This window comes from Otolemur garnettii, unplaced genomic scaffold (assembly GCF_000181295.1).
Source record: "Otolemur garnettii isolate 467f Iridium unplaced genomic scaffold, OtoGar3 scaffold00051, whole genome shotgun sequence".
Taxonomy (NCBI): domain Eukaryota; kingdom Metazoa; phylum Chordata; class Mammalia; order Primates; family Galagidae; genus Otolemur; species Otolemur garnettii.
Window position 1 is genome coordinate 1,041,539 of NW_003852446.1, and position 19,297 is coordinate 1,060,835.

Genomic DNA, 19,297 nt, shown 5'->3' on the forward strand with positions numbered 1-19,297 from the left:
GGTTACACACTGGGTTAACGATGTAGCACCAGAATATTCATTTCAATTTCAAAAAATAACAGATAGCAATTTCCTTAACTCTCTTGGATGATTATGTTTGGTATTATTAACGTCTGAAACTGGCTGGTTTTAAATTTTGAAAAGAACAGGAACGTGAATCCTGCCTTGTGATTTCATTTACTTTTAATGTCATGCTCAAACAGTTCAATTGATAGCTAAATCTTCGGCATTCCATGCACGTAAGAGTGTTTCTTTGGGTAAATTACAAATCTTATAAGAACTGAGCACACTTCGAAAAATTATCAAATGCCATTATTAATTCATCGCAACAAGTATTAATTGAATACCTACAATTGCCTAGTACTACTGGGGAAATACAAAGATGTGCAAAGCAGATTTCTTGGGCACACTTACTTCATAGTGTCACGGGGGCAAATAAATTATACAAACAAAATAATCCGAGAATAGTTTAATTGAAAAATAAGTAAGTTGGATAGTTACTGAACCATTGCTATTGAACTGTGAACAAGACCCTGTTCTAAATGCTGTGGGGGGGGGTCTTCAGGATATATGAGTTTCCAACCCTTCTAAACTGAGGCTCACACATAAAGCAATACTACTGAAATTGTCTCTTAGGGGCAACAATAAATTAATAAGCACAATGCAATACAAGAAAAGGGCTGGTAGGGGCTCACTCGGGTCTAGAGACCCCACGAATTTGTTATGGAGGAGGAGAGATTTGAATAGAACTCTGCAAGATTAAAGGCAAATATGGGAAGAAAGGCATTCTAGAAAAGAGGACAGATCATGCAAGGGTAATGTGTGTGCATTTCTGGGGGAAATAGTGAACAGTCTACCATTCCTCTGGGAAGAATGATCAAAATATAGTCTGTCTTTAGATCATGGAAAACCTTGAAAGACATGTTTATCCATATAAAATTAAGAGCCCTCAAGGAGTGTGTGTGTGTGTGTGTGTGTGTGTGTGTGTGAGAGAGAGAGAGAGAGAGAGAGAGAGAGAGAGAGACAGACAGACAGACAGAAGGGAGGGGAAAGACTGAAGCTAGGATGACGTGTTAGGGGTTTGTTGTAACAGTCTAAGACAAGTAAAGATGAATTACAGTCTGAACTGGGAGAGTGGCAATAGAAAGATGGAGATAGATTTGAGAGATAGAGTTGAGAAAGAATCTAAAGGATTTGGCAACTATTAACCAGTGCAATGTAAGCGTTCCTAATTCTATATGAAATCAGCACATTGTATCCCATAAATGCATTAATGTATACATGATCTATGTGTATATGATTTAATAAAAAATCAAAAAAAAAGATAACAATAGTTTGAGCAATTATTATGTAAATGTAAAGATAATTCGTGAATTTACAGCATATTGGAGTCCAGTTATACCTATATTTTCTAGAGAACTTAACCTTTCCACTACCACTTTGGAGATAACGGATATGACACAGCAGGGTTCATTCTGATGCTTGGAAACATGAAATGGGGCCGACTCCTTTGAGCCACAGGCACTGCCCTAGAGCAGGAGTTTTTAATGTGGTGTCAATGTGCTCGCAAGGGTCTATGGATAGAATTCAGGGCATGGTGGACTTGGATGGGAGATAAATTACATGCTTATTTTCATTAACACCTAATTGAAATGTAGCTTTTCCTTCAGTCATGAATGTAGCCAACAACCTACACTTGTATTAAATGGACCAATGGCTTTGCCTCTGGTGGAAATCATAGATGTTATATTACAGTGTTGTAGCTGATTCATAATATAGTTTATATTAATAATTACTTAGAATTTAGAATGGGCCTGCTGCTAGATCATGGTATTCCAAATGTCATTAGAGAATCACACATACAGCTGTATCATTAACTTGTTCCTTTAAAACTGTAATAACTTCACTGAATTTAAAAACATTATATGGAAGAGATGGCTTGGCAGATGTCAAAAGGGTCCATGGGACAAAAAAGATTAAGAACCTCTGTCCCAGAGTCAGTAGTGTGCTACATAATCATTGAAAATTGGCTTTAAAGGATGGGGGGGGACGCATTTGTAGCATGTGTCAGTTTCCATGGTGTAAATTATTCCAATGTGGCTAATATCAGGGTACCAAAGTGAGGTCAGGGAAGACGTGCACAATCAGTGCCTGCAAGCTGGCACGAGCCAGCCCCAGCATAACACTAAAGGTTTCTCCCCCAGCAAAGATTTAGGTCAACGAGTATCATAGAAGTGAATGATAGAACTCCACCAGTTTTCCATTTACACAGGGATGGAGGAATAAAAGAGAGATCTGAGAATTAAAGAAGAATCTCATTTAGAGTGGGGTAATATTTTTTAAGAGAGCAGCATTTTATGAAGCGTGCTTTACTGTGATCCCCTGGGAGCCATGTCTTCAACTCATTCATGTATAACCCCCATGACCCACGTGGTCCACTCCTGGCCTCTCTAACTTTGTCATGTACGATGTTTCATGATACATAGACTAAAACAGTTTATAAATGTCTTTACTGTATTTTAACGGAGTGAGCTGATGAGATGCAGCACTCAAAAAGAATGCTGAACTGGTATTTCTCTGTACCCCCTATCAGGGGTGCCTGCTTGACTGTGGTGTTCACTGGTGGAAATCTTAATATAGGAACAAAGAGTTCAGCTTGCCCAAAGGGCCCTAATTCTAACTTCATGTGGGATGAATTCCTGCCCATTCTCTTTGCAATCACAGCGTTGATACTGAAGAGGCCTTTTGAAATGGTCCACCCTAAAGTAAACCTTTCTTATAGACACTGGAGTCAGGGTTCTAGTTAATACTAATTGTAAGTAGACCTTTAACCTTTGTGTTATTATATGAAATCTTCAAAGCAGGGTCACAGAAAACAGGCTTCTTCTAGCTTGGTTTCCAGGTCATTTCTATAACATTTCACCCATCTGCTTATTTCCTAAACCTACACTAAGTCTCAAAGAAAATATATTTTATCATTTCTGACTACTTTTAATTATAAATAGAGCCAAATCAGATAATAAATAGTTTCCACTGGGAATCTGTGCCAAGAATGTTAAATCTAATACTGCAGTTAAAGAAAATTTAACTGAAAACAATTTAATTGCATTTTTTTTTTTTGCCTAAGTAGTGATAAAAGGGCAAAATACTTTAAAACTTAAAGTCAGTGCTGCATCTTCAGTGTGCGATTAATCGCTGTAAAACTTTCCTGCTCATACCATCTTTCCTTTTTCCGTTTCTTCTCTTTGTAAGAAGTACTGACCCACTTACTCTGTTTCACACCTTCTGAGACTTCTAGCAAAGATCTTCAAATCAACTGATTTTATATACACAGTTGAAGCCTTCTTACCTGATGCAATTGAGATTGTTAATTGAAAGAGAAAAACTACCTCAAACATTTTATCTTAAAGCATAAACGTGCATTTGTTCGCGAATTTTTTAAAAAATGCAGGTAAGAAGGGTCTGTTAATTGGACTGAAGCATTGTCTTTCTTTTTAAAGCATACCCATAGGGTGCCACCACAAGTCTTCTAGATATCACCGTTCCTCCTAATCATTTACTCTCCCATAGGAGCCCAAAGGCATTTTCCTTAGCAATTCATTTTTACAAAGCATTTGACTTCTTGTTCTAGAAATACCGACTCTCTTTTCACAGTTACTTCGTTAATTTACATAGCATTTAATTAAATTACATAATCACAATTATTGGTGCATCTGGCATACAGAGATGCGAACAAACACAGTTGCCTTTACGTTCACCACACCTGAGCTGTGGGCAGGCCGACCAGGGAGGAGCTGATCATCTTGGTTTCAGGCACCTCCCTCAAGGTATTTGCCACTACTGGCCAATCCAGTTAGTTGGTTGGGTCAGTGGAGGGCAATTAAGAGGCCTTCTGGGGCACATGATGTATTTTCCTCTCTTTATTGTAAGATCAGAAACCGTGTAAAACTCAGTACCACCCAGAGCAGAGCCAAAGGATGAGCACAAACTAAACATGAAAAATTATTTAAATAAATGGGAAACATTTTACTGCTGTCCTAAGCCAGTTCATTTCAATAACCACAGATAAACGTTTTTAGATTGCAGATTTCTAAATACATTTTCTAAGCGCCAACAGTATACTTGATATTGGTCCTTCTAGGGGACTGGCATTCAAGCAGAGAAACTGTACCAAGCTTCAAGGGTATAGGACTTAAACTCTTTCATCCTTTTATCTCTGCATTAATGTGTAAAGTAATTTCCCTCACAGCTGCAGGGAAGAGATTTAGTATTAGTATCTGCAGAATCTATTGGTTTTCTGGCCACGTAGTTTTTCTTTCCTTTTGATTTCTCTTTTTATCATGTGCTGCACAGATTCCAGCTGAGGGGTGGTCAAAGGACTTTTTGCCTCAGGAAAAAAATTATTGTCAAAGATTGTCTCTCGGCAGCACAATTTTTAAAGCTACTATTCAACCGTCAGCTTAGAAGTTTCTCCATTGTTGAAAAAAAGCAGATGTAACAAAAATTAACAAGATTCCTGAAGAGTATAAAATGAATACTTTCTAATCAATCTCAAATGAATATTTTCTCTGAATAAGAAAGTGCTGACTCTACTTAGTCTTATTTGAGCTTAGTTAATTCTCCCTTTTCCCCAAGGCATCGTTAGAGGATAACCACATGGCTTCAGCACACTTACCTTGAACTTTGAAATATCTGACTAACCTTGACAAACAGTATTAATCGTTACGTGTCCAGTATTTTCTACCATTCAAAACTCCAAAAGTTTATAGTCAAACTAAATTTACCAATGCCTGTCTTTGAAGTACTTCTTCTATCAACTAACATTTCAACACACCTTCTAAATTTCCACTTTATGCAGTCACCCCAGATTATTCCTCAACCCAAACTGTAGCTTATTTATCCCAGTCTGATGTACTAAGTATACATATCTATATGTCTATAGATCATCAATCTCAACAGAACAGAGGCACATGACTTTTTCAAAAAGACAATTCCTTGCTTATCACTTCCTGCCGTCAGTGGTTGGCTGGTGCCATCTTAATTTTATAAGCAAGATGAAATTAAGGCAGTAAGGCCAGAAAGCATTTTCAGATTTTCTCCATAGAGTTTCTCTGTCAGTACATATTAAGTAGCTATTTGGATTTTGTCATTTTTCCCCCTGCTGATTTGTTCTTGCCCTTTTGTTCTCATTGACTCCTCTGTCAGAGGGGAGACAGGAACAAGAGAAATAGGTACAATTCAAATGAGGTCATTTGACCAGTGACTCCCTGGTTAAAGCAGCGTCCCAAGAGACCAGTTTTGGGAGCTGGACTCTCTCCAAGGTCCAGTTGATTCTGGACAGATGCAACTTTGCTCTGAGGCTACAACCCTAGTTCCTTCTAGATGTGTTGCACTGTGGCCCATGGGCACCAGGAGGAACCAAGCCAGTGGCAAGAGATGACTCAGGAAAATCCTGTCTCGCATGGAGAAAAACAAGTGGATGTGTGAGTCATTCTTACCCTAAGAATTACAGACCTTTTCACTTGTTAAATTCTCAGACTAAAGGTCTGTCGGGAAACAAGGCTGTAAGTACTGCTTAAAACAGGTTTTGAAGATGACTTGTTATTTTTTCTTCCCTTCATCCCCTATAATACCATTCAAACCAAAATCAATCGTGAGCTTTTGTAGAGCTCACAGGCTAAGAAAGGTTTTTACTTTCATTGTTAAATGGCTGGAAAAAGTTAAAAGTAGCATTTCACGACACATGAAAAATCCACGAAGTTCACATTTGAGTGACTTCAGTGGCCATGAGTAAAGTTTTCTCGGAATAGCCACCCCATTTGTTTATGTGTTGTTTGTGGCTGCTGTTGTCCTACACCGAGTTGCAACCGAGTCTGTATGGCCTGCAAAGCTGGAAATATTGGCTATGGTTTCCTTTCTCCCTGGTTTTTCTCACTTTGCACAAACATTTCTGGTATCCTTGCCACCTTCAAGTCCACGTGCTTTCTTTATTACTTTCCATTTGTGCAGATTATTTTGTTGCTCTTGAAATCATAAATCAGATGCGCTACCACCATAAAAACATCTTTTGTCTCTATTTTTATAAAGTACTATGTGATTCTTGGGGTTTTCAGAAGATCATAAAAACAAATGATGCTTCATTTCTTCCAGATGGTTAATAGGGCTTAATTTTTAATATGTGTGTGCACATGGACTTATGACACTCCTGCTAGATTTTTTCATACTTTCCTGAGTGTTGAAATTAAATGAATTTTGCTTCTGACCCATAATTGAGATGTTATTCAGTGAAACTGGAACTGAAACCACTTATACTGTATTAGGAATAAATTCAAAATACATCAGTTCATATGACTGTCATTTTACAGAAGAATAATTTCAAGCAACTGAACAGCCTTTTTAGAGAATATAAGGAATAGTTTAAAGAGTTCCAGATGTGACTTTCCTGTCCTGAAAAGATTTTATCACCAAGCCAGCTGTCTGGAGCTGGGAGTGTACTGTCCAATGAGGTGGCCATGTCAGGGCCCTAGGAAGGTCAGTGATGGCACCACCAGGGGGCTCAGGAATGATTCTTGGTAATATAGCTGAATGTGGGGACCTGCCCAAATAGAACCATCCCAACCAGGAAGGCACGAGTGTGCCAATCCCCAGTCCCCAACTCTCATAATCCCACCCTGCCTTAACCCACTTGCTGACTCCTTTTTCGAACTCAGCCTGCTCGCATCCGCATCCAAGTGAATAAAGGCCACGTTGCCCACGCAGAACCTGAACTCCACTTCCTTTCATTCATGTCTCGGAATAACCTCTTATTTTCCATCCTTAACCTCTCATTTTGGTGCTGAAAACCCAGAATGGGAAGAAGCCCCCTCGGGGGGGCTGAGACATCCCGTCAGCCCACTCCTAACTAGACCAACTCTGTTCCAACAAGACGAAGGGAAACGGGAACTTCAGTGCTTAACCTGCTCCCAGGAAAAAACAACCCAGAAGTCAGGAGAGTTGGACAGAAAAGAGCAGACAGACCATGAAGGGCGTGTCATAGAGCAAACCCCCATTGTGGCCAGCATGACCCTGCTGGGAAACTAGGAAAAGGCTTTGCACACAGGCCTCTGCGGGCCCAGGTTACTTCTGGGAATGTTAATCACCCAGTGCTTTCAGCCTGCCCTGACTGGTTTCAGAGAAAGCCTTCAAGCAAAGCGAGCAGATACTGGCAGTTAGATTAGAATTGGTCAGTGAGCAGGAAGTAAGGCTCCAAGGTGTGGTGGGTGGGGTACCACTAGCATCTGCTGCCAACCCCACAGAAAGCCTCTTCCTGGAACCCATGGCTGCTTTTAGGAAGATGGGAAAGGTGGGGAGGATGGGAAAGGTGGGAGTAGATGCAGGCAGGAGCCAGCCTGCTCTACAAGTCCCCTCCTGCTATTGGGTTGGCTGAGGAATTCAGACCAAAAAGACAAGTTAGGTGGTGTGGTCCCTGCACTGTCACCAAAGAGGATGGGGTGCAAAGTGGGGAATGGGATTGGGGAGCCCTGGGTTCTGGTCCCAAATGCAGAACTCTGGCCAAGTAAACAACTTTCTGTAGATTTCACATTCCTCATCTATACACTGAGACTTGGTTGGGTTTCAGACATCTTTTCTTGACTAGACTCCACAGGTTAACATATGTACAACCCCTCAGTATAGGAAAATAACAACTTGGAGGTTTCTCAGAGGCAACTGGCACTGCAAATTCCCCTCCTTCCACCACCACCTCCCAGGAGATGGCCGGATTCCTATTCCCCCAGCAAGCTGTCAACATACATAACTGTGTCTGGACCTTCTGTCTGGGGACCGGCCACAATGAAATGGCTATATCAGGATTGGGTTTCATAATATCCTGCCTTATTGAACATTCTGTAAGCTGAGAGGCACCCTGCCCTGGTCGTACCTGTGTTGGTGTGGGAGGGAAGGAGGCACAGTAGTCAATTACATAAAGTGGTTTCAGCTTGCATTTCAGTAGTTTAAATTAAACTGCAATTGAACCCAAAGTGATATACCCATAACTTACCGATGTATACATCTCCGGAGAGCGTGTAAATAAAACTGGTCCATCCTGGAAAGGTAAACCAGCAACATTAAAATGTTAGTGTCCACAATGTCAAAGGGAACATATATAGACCTTTCCTTTACATATACATTTTAAGATTTAAGTTCTGTAAACTATTTACAATATACACTCACACTCGCAGATGTTCTCTCTCATGCCCCTAAACCTAAATGACTTGGACCCAAATGTTTAAGAACCACCCAAAATAGAGAGTGTACAATTCACTTGGCTGTATATCTGCATTAACAAGAAAACTGTGCCTTCCTATTCTAATATCATTCTATTAACTGCAACGCTCCAGTCTGGCCTTATCTTCAGTTTGTTGTGCCTCCAGGTTGTTTGAAATGTGATGATGATGCTAGAAATATGCTATTTTTGTACTTATCTGCATTCCAGTTTCTAATGAACTCATTCCTTTTTATCTATTCTAAAACGGATTATGCATCAGTTCCAGGGATGCAGGGATGCATAATCTTTGGAGTATAAATGAGTTTCAGATGGTCTGTGAACTCCCTAGAACTGCTCACACAACTTTTCAAATGTATACCCTTTCCTGAGAAAAGTCATATAGAATTCACCACATTCCTACCATGATTTGTAGGGCCAAGTGCTCAGAAGCCCTGACTACCTGCCATTTGCAGTCTCAGCAACAGCACTTGATTTTCATGGATGTTAATGTAGTGTACCCATGGCTCGGAAGAGATGCTGTGTTTCCATTGAGAGACATGAATCCAGAAACGGCTCAAAATGTAACTAAGATATCCCTCCATGTACTTCAGTGAAAAGGGAGATCTAGACAGGGAACATGGGACAGAGTTGAAGGCTGGAAGGACAGGGCCCATTGGAATGCATGTAGTAAACAAACACACGCATAGAAGACCAAAGAGGATAATATATTCCTCTAAGGACATAAATATGATGGTGTGTGGGCTGGAACACCCAACTGGGCAGAAAAGAAAAGCTCTGATTGATAAAACTTAACATAAATTGAGTATCATTAAGAAAGTCTGGAGGATGGCAAAACAAACACACATGGGTGGAAGCCAGAGGATATATAGTAAGGCCTCTGTAAGTTGACCACCCAAGGGACTATAACACCCTGATCAACACACAGAGGTGGCCAACATAAGGAACTAGGCCTACTGTACTGATATGTGCATGTGGTGTTATTAGCTTATCTTAAGGAGGTGGTCCATGTAGGAAGGTGGTCAACTATGGAGGTTCTACTATATTTTCATCCTCCTACTTCAGTTTTTCCTCTCTGAGATTTTACTAGAATGAGTTAAGCCCTCTAAAAGTAATGTTATTTATTCACAGCTCACTCATTCTTTTTCTCCCTAGTTACCCGCTTGCTTAGTCTTCCAAGCTTGGTCTCCCATCATTCATTGAACATCTCCCAAGAGCATGAATTGGGTTAGAGATACAAAGATGAATAAGGCACAGGCAGGGTGTTCAAATTGTACATCTTTGGGAAGGGAGGTTTGTGGTAGATGCTGAAAATACACAGCAACGATTTACAGCCCAATTCAAGATTCAAGTCTTCTAGGGATAGGCTGACTCTACTGGAGCACTTTTTCTGTTTTCTAATGAATGCCGAGTTTTCCTCTTCCTATTTAGCCCGATTTATAATCATGCTCTACAACAAAACTCCTTTCTTCTCTGCTTTTAAAAATAAAGTTGCCATCAAAAAATTGTTTACATTTCTTTTTCTAAAGCACAATAGCTTTATTTTTCCAGTTACAGAAGAATAATATTAATTTTAAAATACTTTAAAAGTGTGACAGTGTGGAACATCTACACTGAAAATCTTTCTGCAATCTTCATATCTTCCCTGATACAAATATTGTTCAAAATTTGGTATTTGTGCTTTCAGGATTTTTTAATGCACTATACATTATTACCTTAAAAACTAGAACAAACTCAATGTTCTATTTTGGATACCTTTCCAAATCAAAGCATAGAGAAGCATAGAGAAGTAACTCATCCTTGGGGAAAACTGCATAGCATTCCATTATAAGGGTGTATCACAATTTATATAATGAATTCTCTCTTCATGGTTTAAAGGTATTAAAAAATTGTTTCCACATTTGACAAAAGCTTACATCTCTCTATTGCTTAACTAGGTTTTTATTTGGGATCATTTTGTTTCATCTATGAAACATCTATGTTTCAGGCATTCGCCTTAAAAGTAGGCCAGGCGCAGTGGCTCATGCCCATAATCCTAGTACTCTGAGAGGCCAAGTGGGTAGACTGCCTGAACTTAGGAGTTTGAGATCAGCCTGAGCAAGAGAAAGACCCTGTATCTACTAAATAGCTGGGTGTCATGGTGGGCCCCTGCAGTCCTAGGTATTAGGGAAGCTGAGGCAAGAGGATCACTTGAACCCAAGAGTTTGAGGTTGCTGTGAGCAATGATGCCACAACACTAACCCAGGCAACAGACTGAGACTCTGTCTCAACAAAAAAGGTAGAAAATGACTATGAAAAGGCATTTAGGAATGAGTCTAAGGAAAACTCACCAGTATTTTTCTAGGCTTACTCAAATAATTGAAAAAAAAATCACAAATAAGAGGGATAAAAATCACTACTTGTTTCTGAGTCATTGACCACATGGAAAAACATATGATACTTCCAACCAAGATCATAAGTGGGGTGGAAGACTAAAACACTCACATGACCTTGCCTCCTAGTATTGCTCTGTGTGATTCCCTCTCTGAATGTAGGCTGTGCCTCATGGCTTGCTTCTAACCTGAAGAATATCCCAAGAGTGATGGAATGTCACTTCTGAGATTAGGTTACATCAAGACTCTGGCTTCCACCTTGCTCATCTTCTCTTGCCCCCTCATCTGCAGGCTCTGATGAAGCCAGCCATGTTGTGAGCCATGCTATGGAGAGGCCCACATGGCAAGGAACAGAGAGCAGACTCTAGGCAACTGAATGCTGCCAATAAGCACATGATTGTGAGCTTGGAAGCACATGGTTCCCAACTGCAGCTCTGGCTGATACCTTGATCCCTTCCTTGTAATAGTCCCTGTGCTAGAGGACACAGCTAGACCCTTTGAGATAATACATGTTGTTTTAAGGCATTCAGTTTGGGGTAGTGTTATGTAGCATATAGAAAATTAAAACCATAAGACTTATTTACATGTCCACTAATGTGATTTACTATGCAGCTATAGTATGCATGGCATGAAAATGTACTTTTTAATTGAGGAGGATAACAGCTTCTTTCCCTTGAAAGTAAACACAGAAACAAAAATATATGGACAATATTTAAGAGGGGGTTTCAGCTTTTTACTGTTGCTATAACAAATTATCCTAAAACTTAGTTCCTTAAAACAATAAAAATTTATAATCTTATAATTCTGGGGGTCAGAAGCCCAAAAATGGGCCTCATGGTCTAAAATAAAAGTATCAGCATGACTGTGTTCCTTCAGGATACTCTAGGAGGGAATTATTTCCCTTGCCTTCTTCAACTTTGGAGGCTGCCCCTAGTCCTTGGCTTGTGGTCCCTTCCATTTTTGAAACCAGCAATCACATCACTCTGACCTCTGCTTCTACTGTCTCACTGACTCCCCGGAATCCCTCCCTTACACAGTGAAGTCTCTTGTGATGACAGGGGACCCACTTGGATTATCTAGGCTAATCTCCCCATCTCAAGGGCCTTAATGTAGCCATATTTTCAAAGTCCTTTTTGCCAGGTAACATAACATATTCACAGGTTCAGATAGTGTTGACATCTTTGGAGTACCACAGAGGGATAGACTAGATGTTATCTAAAGAAACTGTTTACTGATCTACATATACTGCAAAGGAAAGTTAAGAGGTGAGGAAAGCAAAGAAAGCTCACCCTAATCAAGTTTTTCCCATATTATAATATTTCTCTGTTTTCAACATTCCAGAACATGCTTTGCAGTATCAAGAAGCAGACGTGTTGTAAAGGAGGATGGGGAGAATAAACAGAGGGGCTGCTGAGAACCAAACATTGATACAGTCAATCAGAAGACAAGGGGGCATAAGGACCAGAAGGCATAGATATCTTAGAAAAGATCAATATTTTCTTAGAAATACAGGTTTATGTCTTTCACAATGGATGATAACAGTGTTATCTGCAAATCAGTTTATAGCAAGGAAAATCAAATTGCCTCGTAAGAGGATGGTAAAAGTCACCACAAAAAATCCTACTTACTCTTATTTTAGCCAAGAGCTAATATAAAAAATGTGTGGCCAATGTGAAAGGAATCTGGTACTGTCAGAGACTCAACAAATTGGATTCTTTTAAAGTGATGCATCGTCCAACTCAATTCCTGATATCAACTGCCTTCCAAATCACTGCATGAAACATCTGTTTTCTACAAGATTAGCACAACCCAGCAAAAACGTGCCTAGCCTGAAGGAAATAAAGAGATGGTAAAAATCGATTCTAATACTATTTATGGGAAGGAATTCAGATAAAACTTGGTGTGATTCATGAGAAATGCTTCCAGTCTCCCTTAACTGGATTTGTCTTGGAACATATGCATTTTCTCAGTATCAGGGCTGTGATGGTAGCAGTGTATGCTTCCATCTCTATCCAATTAGTCTGGTAACAATACAACCAAGTCAACATCAAATTAGTTAGACCACAAAGCTTATGCTAAAAGCCAAACATAACCCAGACGTCCATGTCAAATCCCTTTACCATGAGTAACAACACAGTCAAGATACAAACAAAACACGTTCAGCAGCCAGTCAAAGGCACCCACATTTCACAGGATATTCGATGCAACAAAGCACTCAAATAAAACGAATTTAGAGAGTCCTTGGATTTGATGATGGAGTTTGACCTGGAAAGGTGATTAAGAAAAAGACAAAGAACAACCTTGATTCCAATGACTTCATAATAAAATTTACATAGGATAATTTTACCATCCAGAATGTCTGATTAGAGACAACCAGAACTATCAGATCTGCAAATAATAGGTGCTTTGTAATATTTGAATTGTCTGTTTGGCATTAGACGGGGAAACCTCAAACTTTGGATTTGTCACCTAATGCAATGGAAGTATGGATGATTGTGAGTGTGTGTGTATAAGAGAGAGAGACAGAGACAGAGAGAGAGAGAGGAGGGAGAATACAGGAGGAGGAGAGAACACACTATACCTGGAAAAGATGTCTTGGAAGAGACAAGTTCTTTTGCTTCCTAACTGTGTTCATAACAGACTTGTTTTAAGTAGGCTTACAGAGACTCGATGTTAAATGTGCACACAAGCTACCTGATTTTGTATCTCTCCCTCGAAAAAATGTTTTTAAAAAGAAATAGGAAATGTCTAAATACACCACAGTAAATCCAGCAATATATAAAATATCCCTGTTAAAGGGAGCCATGCAAGTAGATTGGGAAGGATCTGAATGAGGCATTGTTCAGTCAAATAAATAAGATGCAGAAAGAATTTATAGTATTATTCCATTTTAGTAAAATGATGATAAAATAACCTTATGTATGTATATATTTCAATGCACATATATGTTAGTATAGAAAAAGAAGTGTGGAGAAAATACAGCAAGATATAATTCAAGAATAGATCTGAGATCTAGCCTAGATCTTGAATATATAGGAGGAAAAAGGATTGTAAGGAAGCCGTCAAGAGTAAAATAAAAAAGCACTGTTCTGAAAGGTTAAAGCACATGCACTCTCATACCCATTATTCTAAAAATGACACATAGTGTAGGCCTATGTTTAAGTGAATGAATCTAAAACTCTTTCTATACTTAGAAATAGCCATAATGAACCCCAAATAAGTAAAAGGAAGGAAATAATGAAGATCAAAGGAGAAATAGATGATTGGTACCTAATCACCTTGGCAACAGCCATTTTTAAAAATAAATTTGACATTAAATACTTTGGAATTTTGTAATTATTGTTTAGGTTCAAATACCACCTTAAAGGCAATGCTTTCATAACAATACCTATATCGAGCAAAACCTGTATCTCAATCAGAGATGTACTCATTTATAAGTAACACAAGTCCGAATTGGCCTCCGGGAACACAGTGAATCAATAGGACCCAGGCAGTCAGGAGACAGGTGTATTTTATTCACCCTAGTTTGGCCTAGTCTTTCTGTGGCCTTAGTGTTCACACCTTAAATGGAAGGATGTGGCCCAGAGGGACTGACCCTAACATTCCATGAATTCCTCCTGACTTTCATAACTTGAAAGGCCCCAGCAGTATTCGTTAATTTAAACAAAATTAAACATAAACAAAGTTCATAGGACTTTGTGCTGAGATTCAGAAACAAGAACATTCTAGAGAAAGCAGCTCCTTGGTTGTTTTTTTTTTTTTTTTTCCCTGACATGATTACTAAATCCCAGAACCCATCATACCTCTGGGAATAGGCTGAGTGTGTTTCGAGCCTCCATCCATTTTAAAATCCAAATACAGAGTTGGTGTTCGTGTGTAAATTTTTGACTGAAAAGAAAAAAAAAAGAATTAATGTTTTTCTAATAATAAGGCTCTTCTTTACTTGAGTAGGGCTCTTTGGTAATAGGCTTGGGCCCGGATCCATTATATTTATAGTTCTTCCTAGGGAAGTGTCATTACGGCTGGGGAGGACTGCTTCAGGGGTTCTCAACCTTCCTAATGCCACGACTCTCATGTGGTGACCTCCAACCATAAAATTATTTTCATTGCTACTTCATAACTGTAACTTTGCTACTGTTATGAATCGTAATGTAAATATCTGATATGCAGGATGTATTTAGGTGACCCCTGTGAAAGGGGTGGCGACCCACAGGTTGAGAACCGCTGCCCTAGGGGCATTTCTCAAATATGGTGTAATGTTACCATTTTCCTGGCCAACAGCTGCTCCTACTTTCTTACTTCCAGTCTTCCATCTGATATGGTAGATTATCCCACATCCAAATATAGGTTTCTTCCCCCAGGACTCAAGAAAGCCGTTTCCATTTTGAAATTCAAAAAAGCGTCCTCTACATATTTTTTATCTTTTCTTACAAAAAAACCCCAAAAGGTAGTCTGCCATGGCTGGCTTGAGAAAACCACAACACCAAATGAAAGAAAGGCAAAATTTTGCAAGATTTTCCATTGTAAACAGTGGCTTTGATCCCATCATACGTTAAGCAGAGTTTGTAATTCAATATAATACCACCTTGAATTATTGGCGTGGACCAAAATCCAAGGGATTAGGATTGTTGCTATTAACATTATGATGTCTCATTATTTATCATGAAGGCTGAGTGGTTCTATTCTACTTTTTTTAAACTAATAATGCACATGAAACGAAAATGAAAAAGCACATGACACTAAGCTTGGTTGTGGAGTAACCAGAATTTTCATACACTGCTGGTGGGACTATCCCTTGGTGTAAACACTGTGGAGAACTTTTTGGCAGTATGTAGTCTGGGTGAATATATCCACAACCTATGACCCAATCAATATTCCAACTCACTCAATGGAAACATTCACCTAAACACATGTACAAGGATCTTAATCACAAACGGTTGATAATAGCCCACATTGGAAATAGCCCAAATGTCTTTAACAATAGAATGGATAAATGAATTAAAATATACTTACAGAGTGGAATACTATACAGCAGGGAGAATGAATGAGCTCATGTCCGCCCTACAACTCAGTTGAATGTAATACCTTTATTGAGCAAATGAAGGCGGACACAGACCATACATCATATGATTCCATTTCTATAAAGTCCCGAACAAGGCAAAACTAATCTATGGTGTCAGCAGTCAGAGAAGCACTTACAATGGGAAGGTTAACAACTGGAAAATGTTTTAAAAAGAGGTTCTTCTCGGAGCTGTTAATGTTCTGTTTCTTGACCTGGCTTCAGGTTTCATGGACGTGTTCACGTGGTGAAAATTTTCTGAGCTGTCCGTGTGATTTGTTTACTTCTCTGTGTTCATGTTATATTTTAATAAAAAGCCTACATTTGTTAAAAACAGATTTGTAAGTAGACCAAAAGAGAATTGAGAGACCAGAAGTATTTGCTATTCTGGAACGAGGTGTAATTTTGCAGATAATAATTATGTAAGCTCCATGAGGAGATGAACGTTTCTGCTTTTTTCACTGCTTAATCCCCAGGGCTAACCAACTGTGTCTGTCCCACCGTAGGTGTTCAATAAATATTTAATGAATGATGTTTCATAATAGAAAACCCCATGTATAATAATACATTTGTTGACAGTATACATATGGTGCTCATTAACAACCTTTCCTACATGTAGCAAAATGCCTCTCTTCAGAATAGTTGCATTTGGTACAGTCAAAAGGTATGTCTATACATTAAATTTTGGAACAGAGAATTGTAAATAAAGCTAACAAAACATTTTTGCCTTTTCTGTGAGTGTCTCCTATTGAAGCTTTGGGGTTTAAAATGGTCTGGAAGAGTTTTGCATGGCTTAGAAGGTCAAGCTGCATTAATACAGCTTCAAAGACCGGAAAAGCAAAATTCCCCAGTGCATACATAAATGAAACCAGAAAGACCTGTGACATCAAGGGCAGCCTGAGGCCAAAGACTCACAGTCAATCTGAAGAGCTTGAGCTTGAGACATACATAAAAGAAGGGCAGCAGCATATCAGAGACAAGGGATTTGATTGTCCAGGAGCATTAGGGGTGGAAGGCACCATCTGGAAAGGGATTGGTTTTGTCGGATGAAGACTTCTAAAATTACCTCTGAAAAGGTCAAGGGGGAACCTCACATAATATGTGTTGGATGATTCCTCTGCTTGGGTAACATTTTGCTCTCTTTCAGACAAAGGATCCCTGTTTGTTTAAGCACCTTTCTCAACCTCTGCCTCGGTGGCAGGTGCAATATCCCTTCCTACAGTGAAGAGATGAATCACAAAGTGGTTCTTGATTTAATTTCTCTTAGTATTCTCCTAGAATGTGGCCCCCAAAATTACCGTTAACTGGAAACCAGGAGTCTTTGATGCTGGTATTGCTTTTCACGCTGACTAGCAAAGCACTTTGCTGCTTCTGGGTTTGGTTCACTCATCTGGAAACCCTGTAAGGGGACTCACTCATGTTTAAGTCTATTTCTAGTCCTGAAACTCTAATGTTTTAGCCTAGTGGTGTAGGGCAGCGAGAATGTAGCTGGAGAGAGGGAGGGCAACTAGAGCTGTGGGGAGTTACTGGGGGGCCTCTGGTTAACTCTCTCTTCTTCCCCTTAACCTTAGCCATCAATCTGCTGTCCTGCCTGGCCCTTTTTCTTCTCTCCTTCCTGCCTCTAGCTTCTCAATCTAATCCATATCGTCCTCAAAACAGTAACCTACCTCTCTGAAACTTCAGTTACACGGACACAGACATGCAATGTGTGTACACGCACAAGCACACAGAGTGTTCTATATTCCTTTATCTATTTATTAAAACATTTTAAACGGAAACAAAGGAGAGACTTTATAAAGCCACCAATAGATTCTATTCTCGTACACTGTGAAAAAGGCTAAGAGAAAAAAAAAAATTTTTTTTTTTTTTTGAGACAGAGCCTCAAGCTGTCCCCCTGGGTAGAGTGCCATGGCATCACGCTCACAGCAACCTCCAACTCCTGGGCTCAAGCGAGTCTCCTGCCTCCGCCTCCCAAGTAGCTGGGACCACAGGCACCCACCACAACGCCCGGCTATTTTTTGGTTGTAGTTGTCATTGTTGTTTGGCGGGCCCGGGCTGGGGATTCGAACCCGCCACCTTAGGTGTATGTGGCTGGCGCCTTAGCCGCTTGAGCCACAGGCGCCGAGCCGAGAAAAATTTTAATTCATTTGGAAAGTGTTTTTCACAACATCTACAACCTAAAATAGAACTCCATTTCTAGTATTCTTTTCATATTGACTATTGGATCACTGAGGGTTTCAATGTAATATTTCTCAAATAACCAATGAATCCATATCCCCCAAATGCAATGTACATTATTCTCATTCATCTATAATGAGATAAAATTCCATTTGGAAGCTGTTCCCATGAAGTGTGTGTATAGGGGTCTGTACACATATACACACAAACTTTTGCAAAGTAAGTAGGTTTTTTTTTTCCAATTTGGTCTCCTGTGGTGACTCTGTTGAAATAGCAAGTGTTAATTATGTTTATTCAACTTGAAGATGATAATGCTGGCCTTCAATGTACTTTGAGCAAACCTGGATTTAGTTTTTCTATTACACACTCTGCTGATTTTTAACCGTAAAGAATTATTGACAGTAGGCACATTTTTCCTGTGTCCTATTCTACTCGTTTTTATATATAGTGTTAAACTATTAATACAGCCTAAAAATGGAACAAACATTTCATTAAATGATTCTTTTCTAGTTAAAACTTAGTTATCAATGTACCTATTTCCATGGTCCATGACAAACCAAAAAAACAAAATCCCTCTGTAAATCTGTTTCAGCATGGACAGAACTAATGTAATTGTTTTTTTCCTTTTCTCTGCTTTGGTTCTGATTAACAATACCTGCACAGGACTTGGCGCCTGTAGCTCAGCTAGCGGGTGGGTTCGAATCCAGCCCGGGCCTGCCAAACAACAACAACTACAACAAAAAAATAGCTGGGTGTTGTGGCAGGTACTTGTAGTCCCAGCTACTTGGGAGGCTGAGGCAAGAGAATTGCTTAAGCCCAAGAGTTTGCTGTGAGTTGCGATGGTACGGCACTCTAACCAGGGCGACATAGTGAGACTCTTGTCTCAAAAAAAAAAAAATAAAATAAATAATAATACCTGCAGAGGTACTAAAATCTTTTCATCTTTCTTCTTTTTTCCCATTTCATAATTCTCTTCTGAAAGTATTTAGAACACCTTCCTTTAAAGATTTTAGCCTATAACTGAAAAGCCTGATGGCTTAAAATTATAAGGTTCATGTATCACATAGGCAAAGCTTCTAGAAGGCAAGTAATATAACTGTTCATCAGCGGTTAGGGGTAAATTATGGCTCACCTGCAACAACAGGGACGCTATTAAATATGGGAAAACCTCGTCTCTCTTTCCCTATCAATACGTCAGAAGCAAACCCTTAATGAGTCTCACACACCACCCCAGGAATGACCACAAAACAAAGACTTGCCACTTACCCTGGCTTCTTTCCTCTGCTTTTATTCACAAACGTGATCTTAATTAGAAGATGAAATCACTGCCACTTGGAAGCCACGTGACTTAAAAACATCTTCCCACGAAAAGGAATGTGCCGACCACACTGCCATGTCTGAGTGTAGCAAAAGAGTTTCGCCACC

The 19,297-nt window shown here is 39.5% G+C and overlaps 1 protein-coding gene across 1 annotated transcript in view; it reads right to left on the bottom strand.

The window, feature by feature from the left end:
- PIR (pirin) overlaps positions 1-19,297 on the bottom strand; it is a 63,087-nt gene that overhangs the window by 5,391 nt on the left and 38,399 nt on the right. Inside the window, exons 6-7 of the mRNA XM_003791923.3 lie at positions 14,439-14,523; positions 8,039-8,083 (exon numbers count right to left, since the gene is read on the bottom strand). Coding sequence (XP_003791971.1) covers positions 8,039-8,083; positions 14,439-14,523 — 130 coding nt within the window. The remainder of the gene's footprint in view (positions 1-8,038; positions 8,084-14,438; positions 14,524-19,297) is intronic.